The 18,257-nt window shown below is 40.2% G+C and overlaps 1 protein-coding gene across 1 annotated transcript in view; it reads right to left on the reverse strand.

Moving 5' to 3' along the window:
- LOC104546486 (retinal dehydrogenase 2) overlaps positions 1-18,257 on the reverse strand; it is a 44,754-nt gene that overhangs the window by 2,780 nt on the left and 23,717 nt on the right. Inside the window, exons 2-7 of the mRNA XM_010191890.1 lie at positions 17,172-17,276; positions 16,833-16,973; positions 14,821-14,950; positions 8,917-8,978; positions 6,051-6,179; positions 5,805-5,918 (exon numbers count right to left, since the gene is read on the reverse strand). Of these exons, the coding sequence (XP_010190192.1) occupies positions 5,805-5,918; positions 6,051-6,179; positions 8,917-8,978; positions 14,821-14,950; positions 16,833-16,973; positions 17,172-17,276 (681 nt within the window). The remainder of the gene's footprint in view (positions 1-5,804; positions 5,919-6,050; positions 6,180-8,916; positions 8,979-14,820; positions 14,951-16,832; positions 16,974-17,171; positions 17,277-18,257) is intronic.

Raw genomic sequence — 18,257 nt, forward strand, 5'->3', positions numbered from 1 at the left:
AGAGAAAGCCCTGACTCCCCATCCTTGTTTTGAATAGGCTTCAAGATTGATATCGGGAGTATCCCTGGATAGCTTGTGAAGTACCATAACCTTGTAAGCTGCATGGAGGGTGAGGCAGATGTAATTTGGCCCATCTCAAATAAAACAATTTGTTATTCAGAACAACAACAACAACATTAAGGAAGAATTTTGCAGCACCTCTGTGCAAAAAAACTATTGAAGAATAGCCCTGGAAAGGTCTGCTTCTGGACTGTGAACTGTATGATCGAGTGTATCATGATATAAAACATTGGATTATTGCTTACTTATCCCTCCTGTGTTTGGAAGTTTAATGTCTCTTTCAAAGGGAGGCTTACGCAGTCACATTTTAAATACTTAGCGCAGAAATTCAAAAAAGTCTGTTGCCTTTTGTGTTCTCTTAATTTTCTGTTCTCAGGCAGAAGTCCATGTTTCTGAATGGTACAGGTGGGTTTGCCTGTTACTGTTAAAGCACTGGAAGTCTCACAAGCCAAAAGCAAACCATCAAGAACAGAAAGTGGTTTAAGTTACAAGAGATTGATGAAGTTTTGGGGAGATGGTATGATCACACAGAGAACGTCTATGTTTTCTGGAACTGGAGTTTTCTCTCTCCAGCTACTGAGGCACTGGATGTCAGTGTTTTGGCAAAACCTTCAAACCCGTGCTGCTCCTTACTTAGCCTGATTTTTTAAAAATTCCAGATTGTATGCAGAATCTTTCTGAGAAACATTTTAGGACTGCATGGCATGTTCAGGGTGTGTTCCAGCAATGACAAGTGAATTTTGAAATACTGACATGAAGAAGAGCAGCTTTATTTGACTGTGTGAGGAACAGCCCTTGAAAGAGCACAGCGAACAGTGCATCACAAGTAAAAAGGTAATCCCAAACAGAAATTCCTGGAGAGAATACTAAGCTGTAAATGGCTGATTTGTTCCTTGGGTTAAACCCTGGCCCCATGGAAGTCCATGGCTAAATTGTTGTTAACTTTGACAGAGCCGATACACCACCTTCTTTGTTTCAGTTTTAAGAAGGTGAATCCTTTTGACATGTATCTTTTATGGGCAAAAAGGAACAACAGTTGTCCAAGGTCAGCTCCCTAAGTTCTACCAAAAACACCAAGGAAGGAAAAGGGAAACAACTATTTTTCATTCAGGAGGCACAAACTGTGCAAGATTCAGCAGAAGCAAGAATGAATGATAACGCAGCCTCCCTAAATCCTCCTCATTTTGAACAGGGCGTGTGTGTGAACATGGCAAACTAACAGACTTCTCAGAACAGGACTCTTGTTACTAAAAGCAGAAAATGCCAGGGTATAATTCTTCATGATATCCAAAACCAACAAGAGATTGTGTGATCCAGAAGAGCTGACACAACTCATTGCTCATGCAGTAGGTAGACATTGTGTCTACATCATGCATTGACATTCATCTCACTTCGGAAATGAAAGGAGAATCCTGGTGAGTAAATTAGAATCAGTGGTAATACAGCTGTTAGCTACAAACATTTGTTTGGCATGCATCAGTCTCGACTCTCCTGTAGTTTGCTTTGATGGTCCCTCTATTATCTTGTTGACTAATGATGAGATCATGGTTTGTTAATCTAAGTGCATAAAGAAAACATTCTGCCAAGCAAAACGCAGACTCTTTTGCTGGGGTTTATTGCACTTGTTTATAGACCTCTTGTTTACACAGGCATCCAAACCAATTTGTTGGATATTTATTTGTGTTACTCTACAGAACTGCATGAACACAGACCTGAATCCTGTCTTCAATCTGTCTGCATTTTAATGGGCCATAGTTTGAACAAAGCGGAAGCTGGCCACTTAGGGTACATTTCTTGTTGGCCAGGGCTTCAAATGTTTTGTGTGCTATCTAATTCTTATCTTGAGAGCGTTTAACAACTGGAGAGCAGTGTAAGCCGCTCTGATTTGGATTTAGTTTGAACAGAAGTTATTAGAACTCATCAAATGTTTGCAACAAGCAAAATACCATTTTTTTCATCCAGCTAGTGCTTTAAAGCATATCTTTTTAAATGCGTAACTTCTTCCTCTCCATAATAATGTCTGATCTTAAGCCCAGAACATACGGCACCCAATTGTTCCATGTGCACCAGGAACTTCTGGGTGCCCAATTCCCATTCAAACGGAGCACACATACACAGACGTGGCCAGACAGCTCACAGCGGTCAAAACGGCTGCATCTGCAAAGCCTGTAACTGAAGTCACAGATTTGAGTGGAAATAAAGGCAAAAGGAGAGTAAAGCAGCTTCTGATGGCTGCTTTTCTCTGCTACTTGAAGGCCTCTCACCTTTGCTGCTCAGCAAAATCTTTCAGAAAATGAGGCAATATGAAGATGAAGAACCTCTGCATTTCTGACAGGTGTAAAAATTGTCCCCTCATCAGCACTTGTCTTGGACATAAATAAGGTCCACTGTTCATTTAACTGGGGAAGAGGAGAGACTTGTATAACCTCTCCTGTACTTCTGAACTTTGCAGCCCAACAGCAGACACATGGGTAAGCCAGACATCTTGACTCTGGATCCGTTCTTAAGCTCAGAAAATAGGAATGACTGAGTTTTATTTTAATAAATTGTTGCTAGCAGTTTTTTTCCAAGGAACTCAAATAGACAGGAATAAATGGGCCAGTGAAGAGGCTGAGGCAGAGAGGGGCTGGGTAAAACGAAAAGTTTAGTGACCAACTGGGATAGTGTGGGAGATAGCTGAGCTTTACAGAATCACTTCCTGGTGAGTGCAAGTTTCACCTTACAGCTAGCAACCAGAAAGATCAAGGAGAAATACAGTAAGATGTCATGATATATTTAAATTGATTATGAGCTTTCAAGGGAAGGTAGGAAAGGGATAAGAGCAAGTGCTGACACGGTCAGACTGGCTGGAAGAAAGATTGGTTTGGGCAGTTTAAGTTTCATCTGATTGTGGAAAATGAGGGAAAAAGCACGTCAGTGAAGCCTGGGAGGAGAGTGCCGTAATTAAGGAGGAACGTGGATTAGCCCTGGTTCACTAAAAACGGCACAGTAAAAATAAACACTTTTCTTAAAATGCCTGTACCAAACAAGCTGCTGAAGAGCATGAACCAAAGCAAGCAGAGAAGCCAAGAAAGCTGCTAGAATCTAAGGTGGCACAATATTTTTAGGCTTGCTTTCATACTTGGTATGATTTTCTTCCTTTCAGTGTGACAGTTGTCAAAGTGAAATTCATAGCCTGCCGGGTGGCTGCAGAACCCTTCCCAGTGAGCTGCAGAGGGAACGGTTTTGAGAGCCATGCACTAGGGGACTGGGTGATCCATGGGAGGGTGTTTCATAAGAAGCAGGCTAAGGGATGAAAGAACGTGCTGATTACTCTTAATGTGCATGAGCTAACCCGTAAAAAGAGGGGTCAGAAGGAGAAAGGGAGAGAAGTGGAATCAAACAGTGATGGTACCATAGAAAAAGGGGTTTTTGTGATTTTTCACGTATTATTTGGGGGAGGGCGTGTTAAAAATAAACAGTTGTACTTAAAACAATTTTCAAAGCACGTGAGAATCTAAGAAACACAAAGAAATGGAGAGTGCAAACTGGACCAGCATCACAAATTAGACATCAGTATCATAAATTAGAAGTCATTTATGTGTTGTCACTTATGTGTTGTCAGAAAAACCGGTGCTTCAGACATCTGAACTTGAAGAGCTTTGCTTTTGTACTAGCAGGTTTTATCATTAACTTGCTCAAGTTGAAAGTATTAACTGCCTTAATAGCACCTAGATGAAATGGGGGAATTTAAGTTAAAATGGCATTTATATTTCTGGTGGCTATCACAAATCACATCGCTGGAGTGCACAGTTGATATGCCTCAGACAAGACCAGAGAGACAAAATATTTCCATTATTATTTCATTAGAAATTGAAATCTGTTTCAGAGAAGTCCAAGACTCTGTAATACAGCTCCTATCACAGCGTTGTGTTTAAAATGTTACAATGTTGACTTGCTGTTACAAAAATTCAGTGTTACAGGAAATCAGAAACAATATGGAATAGTTTACACTAACTCTGCATTAAAACGTTCCATCTGTTCTTGCTTTAGGTTCTTAGAAAATTGCTTTTTCATCTCTGTAATGCTTTTCACTTCCTATTAGTAAGGCTTTTAAAGGTAGGCACTGAGTTAGTATAAAACCCACAGCTTTTGAGTTTAAACGCCTATTAAAACTAAAGCTGTCTGGAACTACAATAAAAATTTATTTTGGCTACAAAAGACAACTTTGAAACCTAACCCATCTGTATTTTTCCTCCTCCAAACAGTGCAACATCCTGTATAATAGAATATTTATCTTAAACAGAGACCACATATCTTTATGAAAACAATTGTTTCAACTTAATTTATGGGGGGTAATCAGCTCATATTAAAGTTGTCAATATTCCAGGATGCTAATATAAGTTGGTTACAGGAGATGTAACAACTAGAGTTAATTCCACAGAAGAATCTGAAAACTGATGTTGCCATTGACTTAGAATGTAACCTGTATATATTATATCTAAAATTGCCATAAAAAACTAAGGTACGGGCATATAGTAATTGTAGAACGACTGTGTGCGAGCAAATCAGGCATACAACTGCAGCTACATTTTACTGCTAGTTTAGGCTCATGTATGGTGACTTCCAAACTCGATTATGGGATAATTCCAACAAGATAATTTATTTGAAACAATTGAGCTGGTCTCTGCAGTCGCTGGGCCCACCAGGGAGATACCTCTACACATCTCGTAGGGCTGCTTGGTCAGTGAATTCATCAACTCAAATCAAAACCAAATTGACTCAGTGGTAAGAGTATCCCTGGGATGTATAAAGCCTCCCACTGCCTCGAGTGGGAGTCAAACATATCAAAGTGAGACTGGATCCCTGGGGTTTAGCTCACTCCATACAATAGTCTGTCAGATTTTGAACTGAAAAGGGCCGGGTGTAGCACTCCCTAAATATAACCAGTCCTGAAACTCCCACTGAGATTCCTTTCTGTCTGCCTTCAGACGATGTGATAAGACCCCTTCTCCTGTGACTTCAGTCTGGAGTACCTCTATCACCCCACCCCCCCAGCCCTGATAACAGCCAGCTTTGCACATATTTGAGAGCAAGGCACAATCTGAGTTTTGAGGGACTCACTACTCTTTCTGTAGATGTTCGTCTTCAGACCGACCCTCCTCTGTAACATCTGCATCGTAAACTCGTAGCAAGACATTTTGACATCCAGGAGACAACTGACTCCCTTCATCTTCTGGCCAGCTTCTTTCCATCATTTTGGGAACAGATACCTTGGGCAATCTCCTTTTCTCCCTGCACTCCTTCCTTTTTAGACCGCCTCCTCATGCTCAGTACACTTGAATGCAGCATCAAAGTCGAAGTACATTTGCTCCAATTTGCCCCCTTCCTCTCCCCTTTTCCCCAAGTACGCCAAGATACACATATTTTGGACGTTAAAGCAGCATTTACGTGTGCTGTGATATACGCGGGATGTTCTGCCTACTTGCATGTGATTCACATCCTCATAAGCCCACAGGAAATCCCAGCAATATTTTTCCAGGCATATCTCCTGTGCTGAGGTGCTGAGCACAGCAGGGGTGGAGGAAAGGAGCCATTTTTGCTTTGGAAGTACTGCGGTATGTAAGTTTAGCTGGGAAGGACACACCACTGTTATTTAGATGTAGCTCTTTTACTTGGTGACAGTGAGAAATGTAGCACAAAGACTTAATATTCTCTCCCTAAGTATTTACATTTTACAGTAACATATCTGGGAATCCTCTTACCTCAGTGGATCCAGTAAAAGCGATTTTATCAATGCCAACATGAGATGCTATCGCTGCACCAACGATTGGACCAAATCCTGGCAAAATATTAACAACTCCTGGTGGAAAGCCAGCCTGTCAAAATAGGAATGAATGAAGGGAAGCATGATTTATAAAAACCGACAGAGCACGTTAAACCAGACATGTGCTGGTAGTTCCTTCCCCACAAGGAGAGACAGAGACATTATTCCTGTCAATTATTCTTACCTCCTTGATGAGGGCTCCCATATAGAGAGCGCTGAGTGGTGTTTGTTCTGCTGGTTTAATAACTACTGTATTACCACAGCACAGAGCTGGAGCAATCTTCCATGCAAACATCAGCAGGGGGAAGTTCCACTGTAGGAAAAAATAAAAGTTGATAGATGGAAAAATATTGCAGTGGTGGTCTGTTTTCAAGATGTCAAGCCGCTACCTCACTTATTTCTCAGACTGATCCTCAACATAAATCTTTCCCAGCACAAAGCAAGGGTATTTTTTTTAATTACTGCCATTAAGAAAGTGACAACAGTGACCTTTTAGTTCCTTCTCTCATGTTCAAAGAGATACAGCTCCCACCCGCAGTCTTCATGAAAGAGTCTTCTGTTATCTGTTAATTTTTTTAGTCACAGCCTTTTATTTCATTTACTGTTTTGCAATTGGCACTTTTAATTCCCCCATGACAAATAGTTCTTGCTTCTCATACATTTGGAAAAAAAACCTGCTTGTTCATGCTGAAGCATCTCTGGGTGTAAATTTCCTATCCTTGACTACATCCTAGGATATAAAATTTATATTAAAAGTTATAATAATCCTCAATTGATGGGTTTACAGTAAAAAAAAACAACCTATAAATGTCAGTGCTCCATCAAAGCATTTAATATTCTTGAAAACGTCTTACTGAGCAATTAATATGGAAGATGTTAGCAGAACAGTAAAAAACGAGTTGAGAAACACTCTTTACTGATATGAAATTTTGTTTCATCATCAATTTCAGCTTCATTTACCTGGAGCAGATGACGTAGTGAATTATATTAGTTTGATGTACAAACAAATTGTGGATAAAGAGTAACAAGCCCTTCTGCATCAAGACCTGATCCTAACAGGTTAAGTGGGTAGTCCTGCTGATTTTAATGGAAATTCCAGAGTAATAAAATAACTGTGTTTGCACACTGTCTCTTCTAAATGCATACAATACTCTCCTTTGGAAAGAAAATAGAAAATACAAGTCACAAAAAGTCAGCCACTGGCCAGAACATGTTATTGCCTGATGCATATCAGCTGCCACTCTCACAGACATCTCTCTAGCCCCTGGCTAGCTTGAAAAAATACACAACTGTCTTTCCTTCACTGAACACCCAATTTTTTACTCCCTCAATTGTTTATAAACTCCGGAGACAAAGTGATGTTTTAATTCCATCTCTAGTACATAAACCTGGGAGGAGAGCTATAGGGCCAACAGTGTGCTGACAGCCTGCACTTCTAATGGCATTGCAAGGAGAGTCTGATGAGTTTTATAGGGCAGTATATAGCCCTGTTTATGCTACAGAGCTGCCAAAGCGCATATGTTTTGATGGAAGCTAGGATGTGAAAGAGGATGAGGAGTTTAGTGTTAGGATTACTGTTTCATTTTATTTTTGTAATCACATATTTTCTAGCACAATGGCTAAGTGCATGCAGAGGCCTAGCCTCTGTGACTGGTAGCTGTGGAGGAAATACGCAACAGATTGGCAGCAGTGTTAGAATAGATGCACGTGACAGCCATGCTGAAGTTTTGAAGGACAAACTTGGGGGAAGAAAGAACGAGTACGGTAGATGAGTGGGTACCCTGAACAAAGAGTTTTACAAATCTAAACTAAATAAATACTGCTCTTGGGATGACTTTCAGCCTGTGGCTAAGTTTTTTCAACAGATCTGTCAGTTAAGCTCAATGGGACAAGCCTAAGAGATGTCCAGCCACTTTGGGGTGAGATGTTGGGGTTGTCATTTTGCAAATGCTTTTGCAGTGCTTGGGTGAAGAATGGGGTTAGAGCTGTGGGATCATTCATTCACAAGGACCACTCCTGAGTCAAGTCAGGAGAGTATGTAGGTGTTTGCAGGGCAGGTGTCTGCAGGACGGGTGTAGCCACATACTCTTTGAGTTGTTTGCATGTTTCTCTACAGAGTGCCAAACACAATAGCCACCCCTTAACAAAGACATGAAGAAACAACAAATATAAATAGGGGGGAAAGGGCTTAACATCATTAAAGTAATCTTTTCTGGGTCTTCCTCTTTTAATGGAAATGCTGCATGTTGCTGTTTAGCAGCTTTGTGGCGAACGTGAACAAAAATAAAAAAAACATCAACAAAGTTTTCAGAGAGTGTCCTGATTAGTTCCCCAGTGTCAAGGATAAAAGCTTCCACACCATATTTTAAGAGCTATATGTGAGCCTCCCATTGAAGTTTCTGCCAAAGCCAGTTAACTGAAAAGTTAGCTTCTCACTGTAATTCCCAGGCAGTGTTCAGCAAGAGTATATTAAGGATGTATATTGGGGTGTAGGGGGAGTATAAGATTTGATGAAATGCTGTTTCTCTCTCATAACAAATAAACCAAACATTTCATGCTTTTTATTAGCTACACAATATTAATTGTATTGCTATGTCTCCTGGAGTTTCCTTTTCTCCTCTAGCCTTGTAAAAGAAATAGCAGGAAAGAATGGAATTAAAATGCATCGCATTCTCCCAGGAACTGAGGAGCCTGTTAAATCACAGTAAAAACTAAATAAATAAAAAGACTACCACAGCAAAGCATCAATTTTCCATAAGTTGTGTGAACATCCATAACCACTGACAGCATATTAACACTGTGTTTTGCTTTGCTTGTTTTAATCATGAGAATTCTATGACTTGAGAACTTAACTCCTAATAACAGAGCCTAAACCCTATTAGCATGTTCAAATAAGCATTTGCAGGGAGGCTGTTAAAGATATGTCAACAATATGAGATCAGCTTTTTTCGTAATGGAAAACACACATAGCTGAGGACCATGTTTTATGTGTCTTTAAAGAGAGCTGGTTCAAATGAAAATAAATAGAAAGTGCTAGCAGAGATACTCACAGGGATGATCTGTCCACACACTCCAATGGGTTCGTGTCTTGTAAACGTAAAATAATCTCCATCTGAAACAGATGAGCATGGTTACTCTAAAGTGCAGTTTGACTTGGCAGAACAAAAAAAAAATAGAGGGGGGGAGGAAGCTCTAAGGATCAGCCTTTGATGGCAGTAAAAGAAATAAAGAAGTCATGGAAATGTTTTTTCATGAGCCAGCATGGGAAACCTAGGTTCAGGAGCAACCTAATTGTTCTTTCTGTAGAACAAGGGAAACGGGCATCCCATCCCATCAGAAAGTAACCTGTTCTTTGGGGAAGAGGACACGCTCTACCACACAAAACAGAGCAGTAGCACGGAAGCCACTTACTGGCCTCTACCGATTTCAGGGTGAGAGAAGTGAAGGAAGAGTCACAAAGGCAATTTCCTGAAAGGTGTGATTGGAACACAGCAATATAAAGGTGTAGCAGGTATAGTTACAAGCAGATGTGGGCTAATAGATCTCACTCATCTCCACTGAAGACACGGGCAGTTGGCAGTAACGGAACGATATATCACAGTCTGTAGATGTGGAATGAAGAGGGGACGCCTGTGACTGATGTGTAAGTGAGCATAATTTACTGCAGAAGACAACAGTAAGGAGAATACAGGCATCATGGTACAGCCATGCTCTGATAGCTGACTTGTAGAACAAAGCCTGTATTAGAAATGGCCTCAAAAGGCAGTCAATTTAAGTTGACAGGGAAAAGTTGGATGCAGACAACACAAGACAACAGAGAATAAGAAAAGTTTTCACAAACCTTTTGGGCAAGGTAGAGGTGAATAAATGAATGAAGGGTCCAAGTCACTGGAAACTTGGAAATTACGGGCTTTCTTCATTGGACTTTTGGCAGAAATAAGAATATGGAGTAAGAAAGATCCTAACAGCAAAGATCCAGGAAAAGCAGACTGCATGTTCACAAACAACAGGTGTGGGTGGCATGAGGCTAAAGGGAATTACTTGATTAACTCTTTGATCTGATAATTATTTTTAAGGTCCTGGTGAACATAAATGGCAAAAAACTCCAGGGGTGAGAGGTATCATTAGTTAAAGTGAGAGCTATGCTAGATCTGCAGTCCTTAACTAAAGCAGTGTTGAGCTCAGGGCAGCCTGAGTCAGGTCGTGAAATAAACAGATCTGTGATTTGGGGTCAGGCCTGTGGGCTGCAGGAACCTTTCACATGGCCTGGCCTGCTCCAAGCAGCAGGTCTCTGTGCTGGCTCCTTCTGCACAGCTGGTGTAAGCGACTGTCATGGGGGCTGACAGAGTTCATGCTCCTTCACAAAGCTGCATGGTTGTTGCTTCAGCACTTGCCTGTGGTCTGGAAGTACACGCTGAGGTAATACTTGCTGTGATATGCTGTAGGATTCTTCCCACTTGATAAAGAGCAGGAAAATGACCCGCTCTGTGTGGGGACCAGTCACGGTGCTGTCTAACCATCAGCTTTGTTAGCATGCTTAGCCTGCATCTGTGCAAAGTAGATTTATAGCACTTTTGTACCTAAATTCAGTCTTGTAGCTGTATAAACTAGCCCAGGCTCAAAGCACCTCTAAATTTAGCTCATATGTTTTTCAGTGAGGCTACAGCTGAGGGAAGGGCTGCACTAAAGGCATGAGCTGAAAGCACCCCTTGGCCTGTAGTGCTTGGCCATCTGGAAAAACCTGCATCTCTTTACTTAGAAAAATAATTTAAACTAAGTATGTTAGTATGAGGATGATGAGAAGGTTACCTAAGCGCAATCACAGCACATGATTTACCAGGATAGGAATTGGTCAGATGGAGGAAGGGAGTAAAAGGAGAAGAGATTGCAGTGCTTTTGCTCCCACTGTCACTGTCCAACGCAGGAGTGCTTGCTTTCCTTCACATGGTGTGAGAGCATACCCCCTTCAGTCTGGAGCTGCAGCCAGCCTTGTTCAGTATCACAGAAAGACCTAACTTCACAACAGAGAGTACGGTTTGGGAACCTGCTCCAATGCCCTGTTACATCTGGTAACAATAAGTGGGTTAACGCATAAAGCTTCTTGGGTTTAAGTAAAGATATCAACTTGAATTTGATTAGAAATAACTTATTTTCAGGTCTGCTTGTTTCTGTACACATACTTTGCAGGGTATGCTTAGTAGAAACCAGAGCTAGAGTAGCTAACACACCAGCTGGGGGCCAGAATCAGAATAATTATGAGAAAGGTAACAATAGTCTGCAACCAAGACAAGGGACAGAATAGAGGAAACAGAAATACAGAGGGAGGGAGAGAGAAAAGAGATCCACATCAGGAAAAGGAGGAAGGCAATAGCGGATCAGTCGGTTTGCTCTGCAGTGACAAAATGTCATTGCACCATTTTGATCTCTAGATGCTTAACAACTTCCCAGTGGCGATGAGAATATTTGTTTCACAAATTGAGAAGATCAGAGTTTGATTTTCTAGGCTACCTTTCACAGATGCTAGCAGTGGTTCACAGACCACAGGAAGATTCATCGGACCAGACAGAAGTAAGGTAGAAGTCAAAATACAGAGAAGTATATACATGCAAAACTGTCTTAAGTGCTCAAGAGGCACATAAAGGAGTCAGCTAAAAATACCACCTTGTACTTGGTAGTACTGTGAGAGGTGGATGCTCAGCCAGAAGGGTGGTGACAACATAACAGTAACACGGTTACATTAGCACTGTCTGACTTTAGATTGTCACTGCATAATCACTGCCATATGTCTGCATGCTTCATAACATCAAGTTATAGATAACCTGAACCTGCTTGCCAAGCCAGACAAATGGTGGTTAATTCTACGAACGTAGGCAGAACGTTCTTTCCGCAGGGCAGTACCTCCCATGCAGAGTTGCTTGCCCTGCTTTCTTCCACTAGACTCTAGACAGCTGCCCTTTTTTACACCTACTTCCAAAGTTCATCATCCACAGACTTACTATGAAGATAGGAATTTTTTTTTAAGGTTGCTTTCAAACAATTTCTTTCTGAATATACGTGACTTGAAGCTTGATTCAGAAGCTTCAAGTGCCTCTGGACAGGCCAAAGATTAATCTAGGAGCTGCCCTATCCATGCAAAACAATTTAAGATTGATGAAGTGAATCACTTTTTCTGGACAGTGAGCATAGAAAGCTCCTCTGTGCTCAGAAATTAAATAGGAGACATTGAAAATGTTTTAGAGTTTTAAGATTAGTTTCACCAAATCATGCTAAGGACACCCATTCTGAGATACTGTTGTTGATTGTTACTCTTATCCTTCTACTAGCTGGCACCCAGAACATTGCCTGAGAGGGATCTAACAGTCTGATCCCACACCCCCTCTGAAAATTTCTCTTTAAAAGTTCTTTGTGTAATATCCTCAGCTGATGTAAACTGGCATTCCTCAGTACTCACTGACATTTATAGAGCTAGATCAATTTGCAGCTGCTTAGCACCTGGCCCAAAGATTTTTTATTTTTTAATCAGAAAGAAAGTCCCATTTATCCAGGGATCTCACTCTGGGACAGCAATACCATCCACAGATGTGTTTGCTCAGATTTCCATCAGGAGTCTTCATCCTGGATATTTTATTTGCATAACAATCATAAACCAGTCACATGCCTCATATAGCAGGACACTGCAAACAGGTGGGCATCGAAAGCTAAGTTGGTTCTTTAAGCTGTATCACATCATATATTGATTTAAAGATACACTTGTGCTTGCAGTCAGTTTTTAGTTTTATCAGTTTCTAGTCTAGCCTCGTTCTGTTTTAATTTAAATCATCAAGGCTGTAGATATGGGAGCAATCAAAGAGCGACCCGAAGGTTTTAGCAGCGCTGAGACCGAAAGGAATGCGACTGTAAAACGCACTGTTCTTCTTCCACTTGTCTGTCACTTACCTGTTTCTGCTCTAGAGGAAAAGAAAACCTCAGCAGAAACAGATGAAAGATTTGGGCATTTCAGATGCATTAGCACACTGAACAGAAAGAGAAGGAGATTTAGTAGGGTTTTTATTTTGGTTCCGTCGTCTTGTTTGGTTTCCTTTGATAAGCTGATGGTAAGTGAATGTGAAAAGCATAATTGTTCAACATCGGCCTTGTTCTAAAATAGCTCTATGAGAATGACAAATTTATGGTGTGAAACGAGAGGAATACAGAGAAGTGTTAAACCAAGAGGAACACCTAATTGATACCCTGTAAATGATTCTGCACTACTGATAACTGTGTTTGTTAGCACTGATGTTTATATTTAGGAAGGCATGCTGAAAATGTGCCTTCCTCTTCCCCAGCAAAGCCCACCTCACTGGAAAAAAATCAGGGTTTTCATCTGATACACTATTCAAGGACAAGAATAAGCAGAAAATATTTCTCATCCTTAACCTGGCAATGCCTTTTGGTGACTGACCTAAATTCTGTGTACCTGCGGGGCTAATGAGTGAGAAGGAGGCATTCACTGACCAGGGAGAAAGGGATTAGGGAACAGGAAATTTGCTGAATATATGAATTTATGGTGTGCTCTGCACTTTTGCATGTTTAAATGTGAAGTGCAAGCAGCAAAACCAGGATTTATGAATCTCAGCCTAAATGACTGCGGAAATCTTCAAGAATCCTTACAGGAGTATCTACACCTGAAATATTGTCATCTCTTTGGTGAAAATACACTAGTGATGATAAACAACAGCCAGTACACACTGCAGCTTTAATAAGCTAAAACGCCATGAGGAGTAACGCTGCAGTAAGAGTTACGTGAGCTGTTTTCCTCCTGAAAATTTTGGGGGCCACATTTTCAATTGATCTGCTTGCTTAACTTTGACAGTTTTGTGCTCTGCTGTTCAGAGGCAAGTTCGTGTACTGCAGATATCATGTTACCTAAATTACATGTAATTTTATGGAAATAGATGGGCAGCAGCAAAACTCATTTACTTGTGAGTGTGCTTTCCTGGTCTCCTTCAGGCAAGTGTAATACACGTGCACGTGCAATGAACAGCGCACACCATGAAGCCACAAAGAGTCCATAGAATAAATGTTGGTTTTCCTCACTGTTTTTCCAGAGATGCACGTAAAAGGTGAGTACATTTATATTAATGGCTGCACCTGCATAAAATAATTCTTTGCTAACATGTGTCATTTTGCATAATTATAGCAGCTGGTACATCTAGTCCAGACTGCAAATGAATATGATTGCAACAGAAAAGGCAGCCTTTATTTGTTAAACAGGTGGGAGGGAGGGGCAGGAGGAAGAGACTTTTAAAATAAAAAGAATGGTAAGGATTTTTTCTTTTCTTATCACTATTTCAAAAAGTAAGAGCAGAATAACTAATTTCTTAGCGCTCACAAGAGTTTTATCTCATAGATACAATGTAAAACTCATCCCACTGAAGAATTTGGAGAGGCATATATAACAAAACATATCTGATATGTATGTACAGCTCTCTATAGTAACATTACAAACTCTCTCAAAGTATAAATGAATTTGGATCCAGTGTTAGTCCCAAGTAGATGATTTGCACAGGCAGTAAGAAGATATATATATAAACAAGATATATATGTTTCTTAAACAGGCAGCTAACACTGTTTTCATGTGTTCCAAGGTATTTATCAGGCTTATACCAAGGTATGTATCAGGCTTATACCACAGCCATTTCTGTAATTGTAACACTATTTAAATCTAGGTATTGAGCTATCTCCTTCTCCGATGGACACATGCAAAAGGAACAAAACACACTTTGAAAGGTGGATGAACAGTAGCAGGTCATTTAGTCCAGCCCTTGCTGACTTTTAAACATCTGCATCGGCAACATACCACACGCTGTAAGAGCAAAACAAGGTTCTCTTCTACCTTGTACGAAGCTGTAATCTATTAAACCATTTGGCTGTGAGAAGGTTTAGGTGCATACTTGTGCTTTAATCCCCCTTACCTACAGGAATGGTCATTCCATGGATTTTGTCTGCCCAACCGGCATAATACCTCAGGGTTTTTATGACTCCCTGAAGATCTACATAGAAAGCTTGCAAGAAAGGTTTGCCACTGTTCAGTGATTCCATAGTCTAGAGGACAAGAAAAAGTTAGTGAGATATAAGCACAGCAGCATTTTTAGACTATTGTACTTAAGCATTCACTGTTGTAACAGCTCTTCACTTATGACAAAGATTTTAATGAAGATCAACCAGTTATGCCTTGGCATAGTCATAACTCAGAAGGTTCAGAACAACTACATGCTCCCCTTTGTTACTTCTTTCTGCAAATGTGAGCAAAAAGCATTTTCCTTATAAAAAAACAACTCTCATTCTTTCTGGAGTATTCTGGAATTACTATGATTTTAAGACTGTGTGCATGCATGTGTGTGTGTGTGTGTGTGTCTGTCTGTCTGTCTGTCTTGTGGGTTTGTGTGTGTATCCACATGCATGTACATATGCCTGTGTGTATTTTGGACCTAATAGCCACTGTGTTTGGGCCAGATGTATAAATGCTAAATTGCTTTAATCAGGAGCCAAGATAAAAATGCCTGTCAAACTGGGTTCTGTTATGTTAATGATAACAGCTGAGAAGGGGCTCCTTGTAACCCCGTATTAATGATCTGAATCCATAAAGAGAAGAATGGACATATCCCTCTTTATATAATTGATGTGAATATAAAAATTTCTCTATATGGTTGCCAAGACTCCTGCTGAGGTCTGAGATATCTATACTGTACAGCCAGTTTATTTATTGCCATCAAATAAACAAACTCTCCTCTAGGGAAGCTCATAAATTAACAAGCTAATGTCCTTATTTTTAAGTCAATATTCTTATTTTTAAAAGTATCTTATAAGCTATCCTCTTAGGGGTTCCTAAGATCATTTAGCAAAAAGAATCCAATAAAATATCCTAAGATGTTGAGCAGCTTAACTCGGTCTCAATAGCTGTCTCATAGAAATCGTTAAGAATGGGCAAAGTACGCCCATGTGTAACACACTAACCATCAAATGAGTTTCTATAGAGAAGAATGGAGGCCTAATTCTGCACTGACTTATATCCCCAAGAGCAATTAATGGCATTGCCTGCGGTGCAATTCAGTAAAGAACTTGGCTTTAGAAATAAAAATCAAATGACAGGCAGAGTAAACTTGATTTGCTGTGCACTTCCTTCTCCCTGTGGCGATTTTACAGTATACACTGTGGTAAGATGATTTAAGTGTTGACAAAGCTGGAATTAAGATGTTCACTAGCTTAGTTCAAAGCACTTGACATGCGGAAAACAACATTAACAATGCCACCGTTTAGATGGCTTTATATGTGAGTGAAATAGTGCAATACCCAGAATCCATGTTACCAGTTGAGTGTCAATAAGCATTTCACTTGCTATTTCATTAATATCTGCACAAGACGCTTCACTCAGTCTTCCACTTTTTGTTTTAGAAAAGTTAGAAGTGCACATAACAGGCATACATGCATGTGCACACCCATTAGTTTTTCTGATGTACGATTTAAAGCTCATTGGAGTCAACTGGAAGACTTGGTGACTTTTATAAGCTTTGGATCAGGTCTGAAGCAGACAGTCTTTGCCACCAAGCTGGGTGTACTTTTCAAATATAATTCATATTAACACAGTTATGAACTAATTTGCTCTCAGAACGTAAAACTGATGGGTGACGTGACTGTTATTTTCATGTGTCACTTACAGCAAGAATCGCCCTGTCTCTCTCAACCAACATACATGCGTGTGCACACCCATTAGTTTTTCTGATGTACGGGTTTAAAGCTCATTGGAGTCAACTGGAAGACTTGGTGACTTTTATAAGCTTTGGATCAGGTCTGAAGCAGACAGTCTTTGCCACCAAGCTGGGTGTACTTTTCAAATATAATTCATATTAACACAGTTATGAACTAATTTGCTCTCAGAACGTAAAACTGATGGGTGACGTGACTGTTATTTTCATGTGTCACTTACAGCAAGAATCGCCCTGTCTCTCTCAACCAAGTCTGCCAGCTTATCCAGGAGATGGCCTCTTTCCGATGCATCCATTCTCCTCCAAACTGAGCCCAGAGAAAAAGCAAGGCGAGCTGCCCTCACCGCTTTGTCTGTATCAACCTGTCAAGAAGGAAGAAAAAAACCAAAGGCATTGAGGTAAATGACATGACCAGGCTTATGAAATTTACTGTTGTACAACTTAAGTCACAATGATGGGTTTTGGAACTGTGATTAATGAAAGAACTGTCCAACAGTGCTATTCTGGACCTGTTGCTTTGACCTGTTTATAGATTTCTACCCATCTACAGGATGCATTACCTTGTCAGCTTCCTGGATCTCACAGATCTGCTCTCCTGTTGCTGGATTATGTACTGGGAATATTCTCCCACTTTCAGAATTTTGCCACTCATTATTGATGAAAATCTATAAAAGGAAGAAAATTTATCAGTCCTCCTGCATGAACAAACAGTAATGTATATAACGACAAACTCCGGGGAGAGGCTGCAGATTCTGATACAAAAGAGTTGCAATTTAGTTATGCCTGTGAACATTACAGTTTTCAAGAGTTCAGGCTAAGGGCCAGCCCCTGGTATCTTTCTGTATTCTGTGGCAGTGTCACTACAGAAGCAACATCAAACTCTAAATAACTTGGTTAACAGTCAAATTTGGTTCAAAAACTGTAACAAACTAAATAAAGTAATACCTGTATCAGAGAAAAAGCCTTGAAATTGCTGGAGACAAGACAAGGATTTGGAGTAATCATTCAATTCAGTAAGTAAACATTTGGTCACTGATACAACCCAGTCAGCGCTGAATAATCTCAAACATCACAGTTGATTATGGCTACAGTGATGGCTTGCAGCACAGAATTAACTTGCTTATCTGCTTGGAACAATGGATATTGTTAAATTATCTCAGTGTTGACATAATTTTAATTGTCATGGGCAAACCAGATTTGAATGTCAATGGTGCCGACAACAGCTCTCTTGAAAAAGAGTTTGTTTAAAGTAGATTTTTACTGGTAGCTGCATACATGCCAGTTACTTTCTACTGAATAACTGTCAAGAACAGGATGCAGTTATTTATTAACAAATATGATGGAAGTCACTCTAGGAAAATGAGCGAATGAAAGGTTTTCCAGGTGTTCAGACTCTTCCTGTCCTCAAAATCTTTCTAAGAGTGAAAGTGTTCAGAAAGTCCAGGCACCATGTGGGTTCCTTGCAGTTCAAGTATCAATGTTCTTTCATTGCATTCCATGAAATACAACTTTAAATGTATAAGGGGACAACTATAAATGTATAAAGGGACGTTCTGGCCTCATTGAAATCAATGGGAATTTTACCACCTACTTCATTGGAGGCAGGAGTTCACCCCTAGGCAGAAGGAATGTTCACCACCCCTTTT

The sequence above is a fragment of the Mesitornis unicolor genome, unplaced genomic scaffold (genome assembly GCF_000695765.1).
Source record: "Mesitornis unicolor isolate BGI_N332 unplaced genomic scaffold, ASM69576v1 scaffold18599, whole genome shotgun sequence".
Lineage (NCBI taxonomy): Eukaryota > Metazoa > Chordata > Aves > Mesitornithiformes > Mesitornithidae > Mesitornis > Mesitornis unicolor.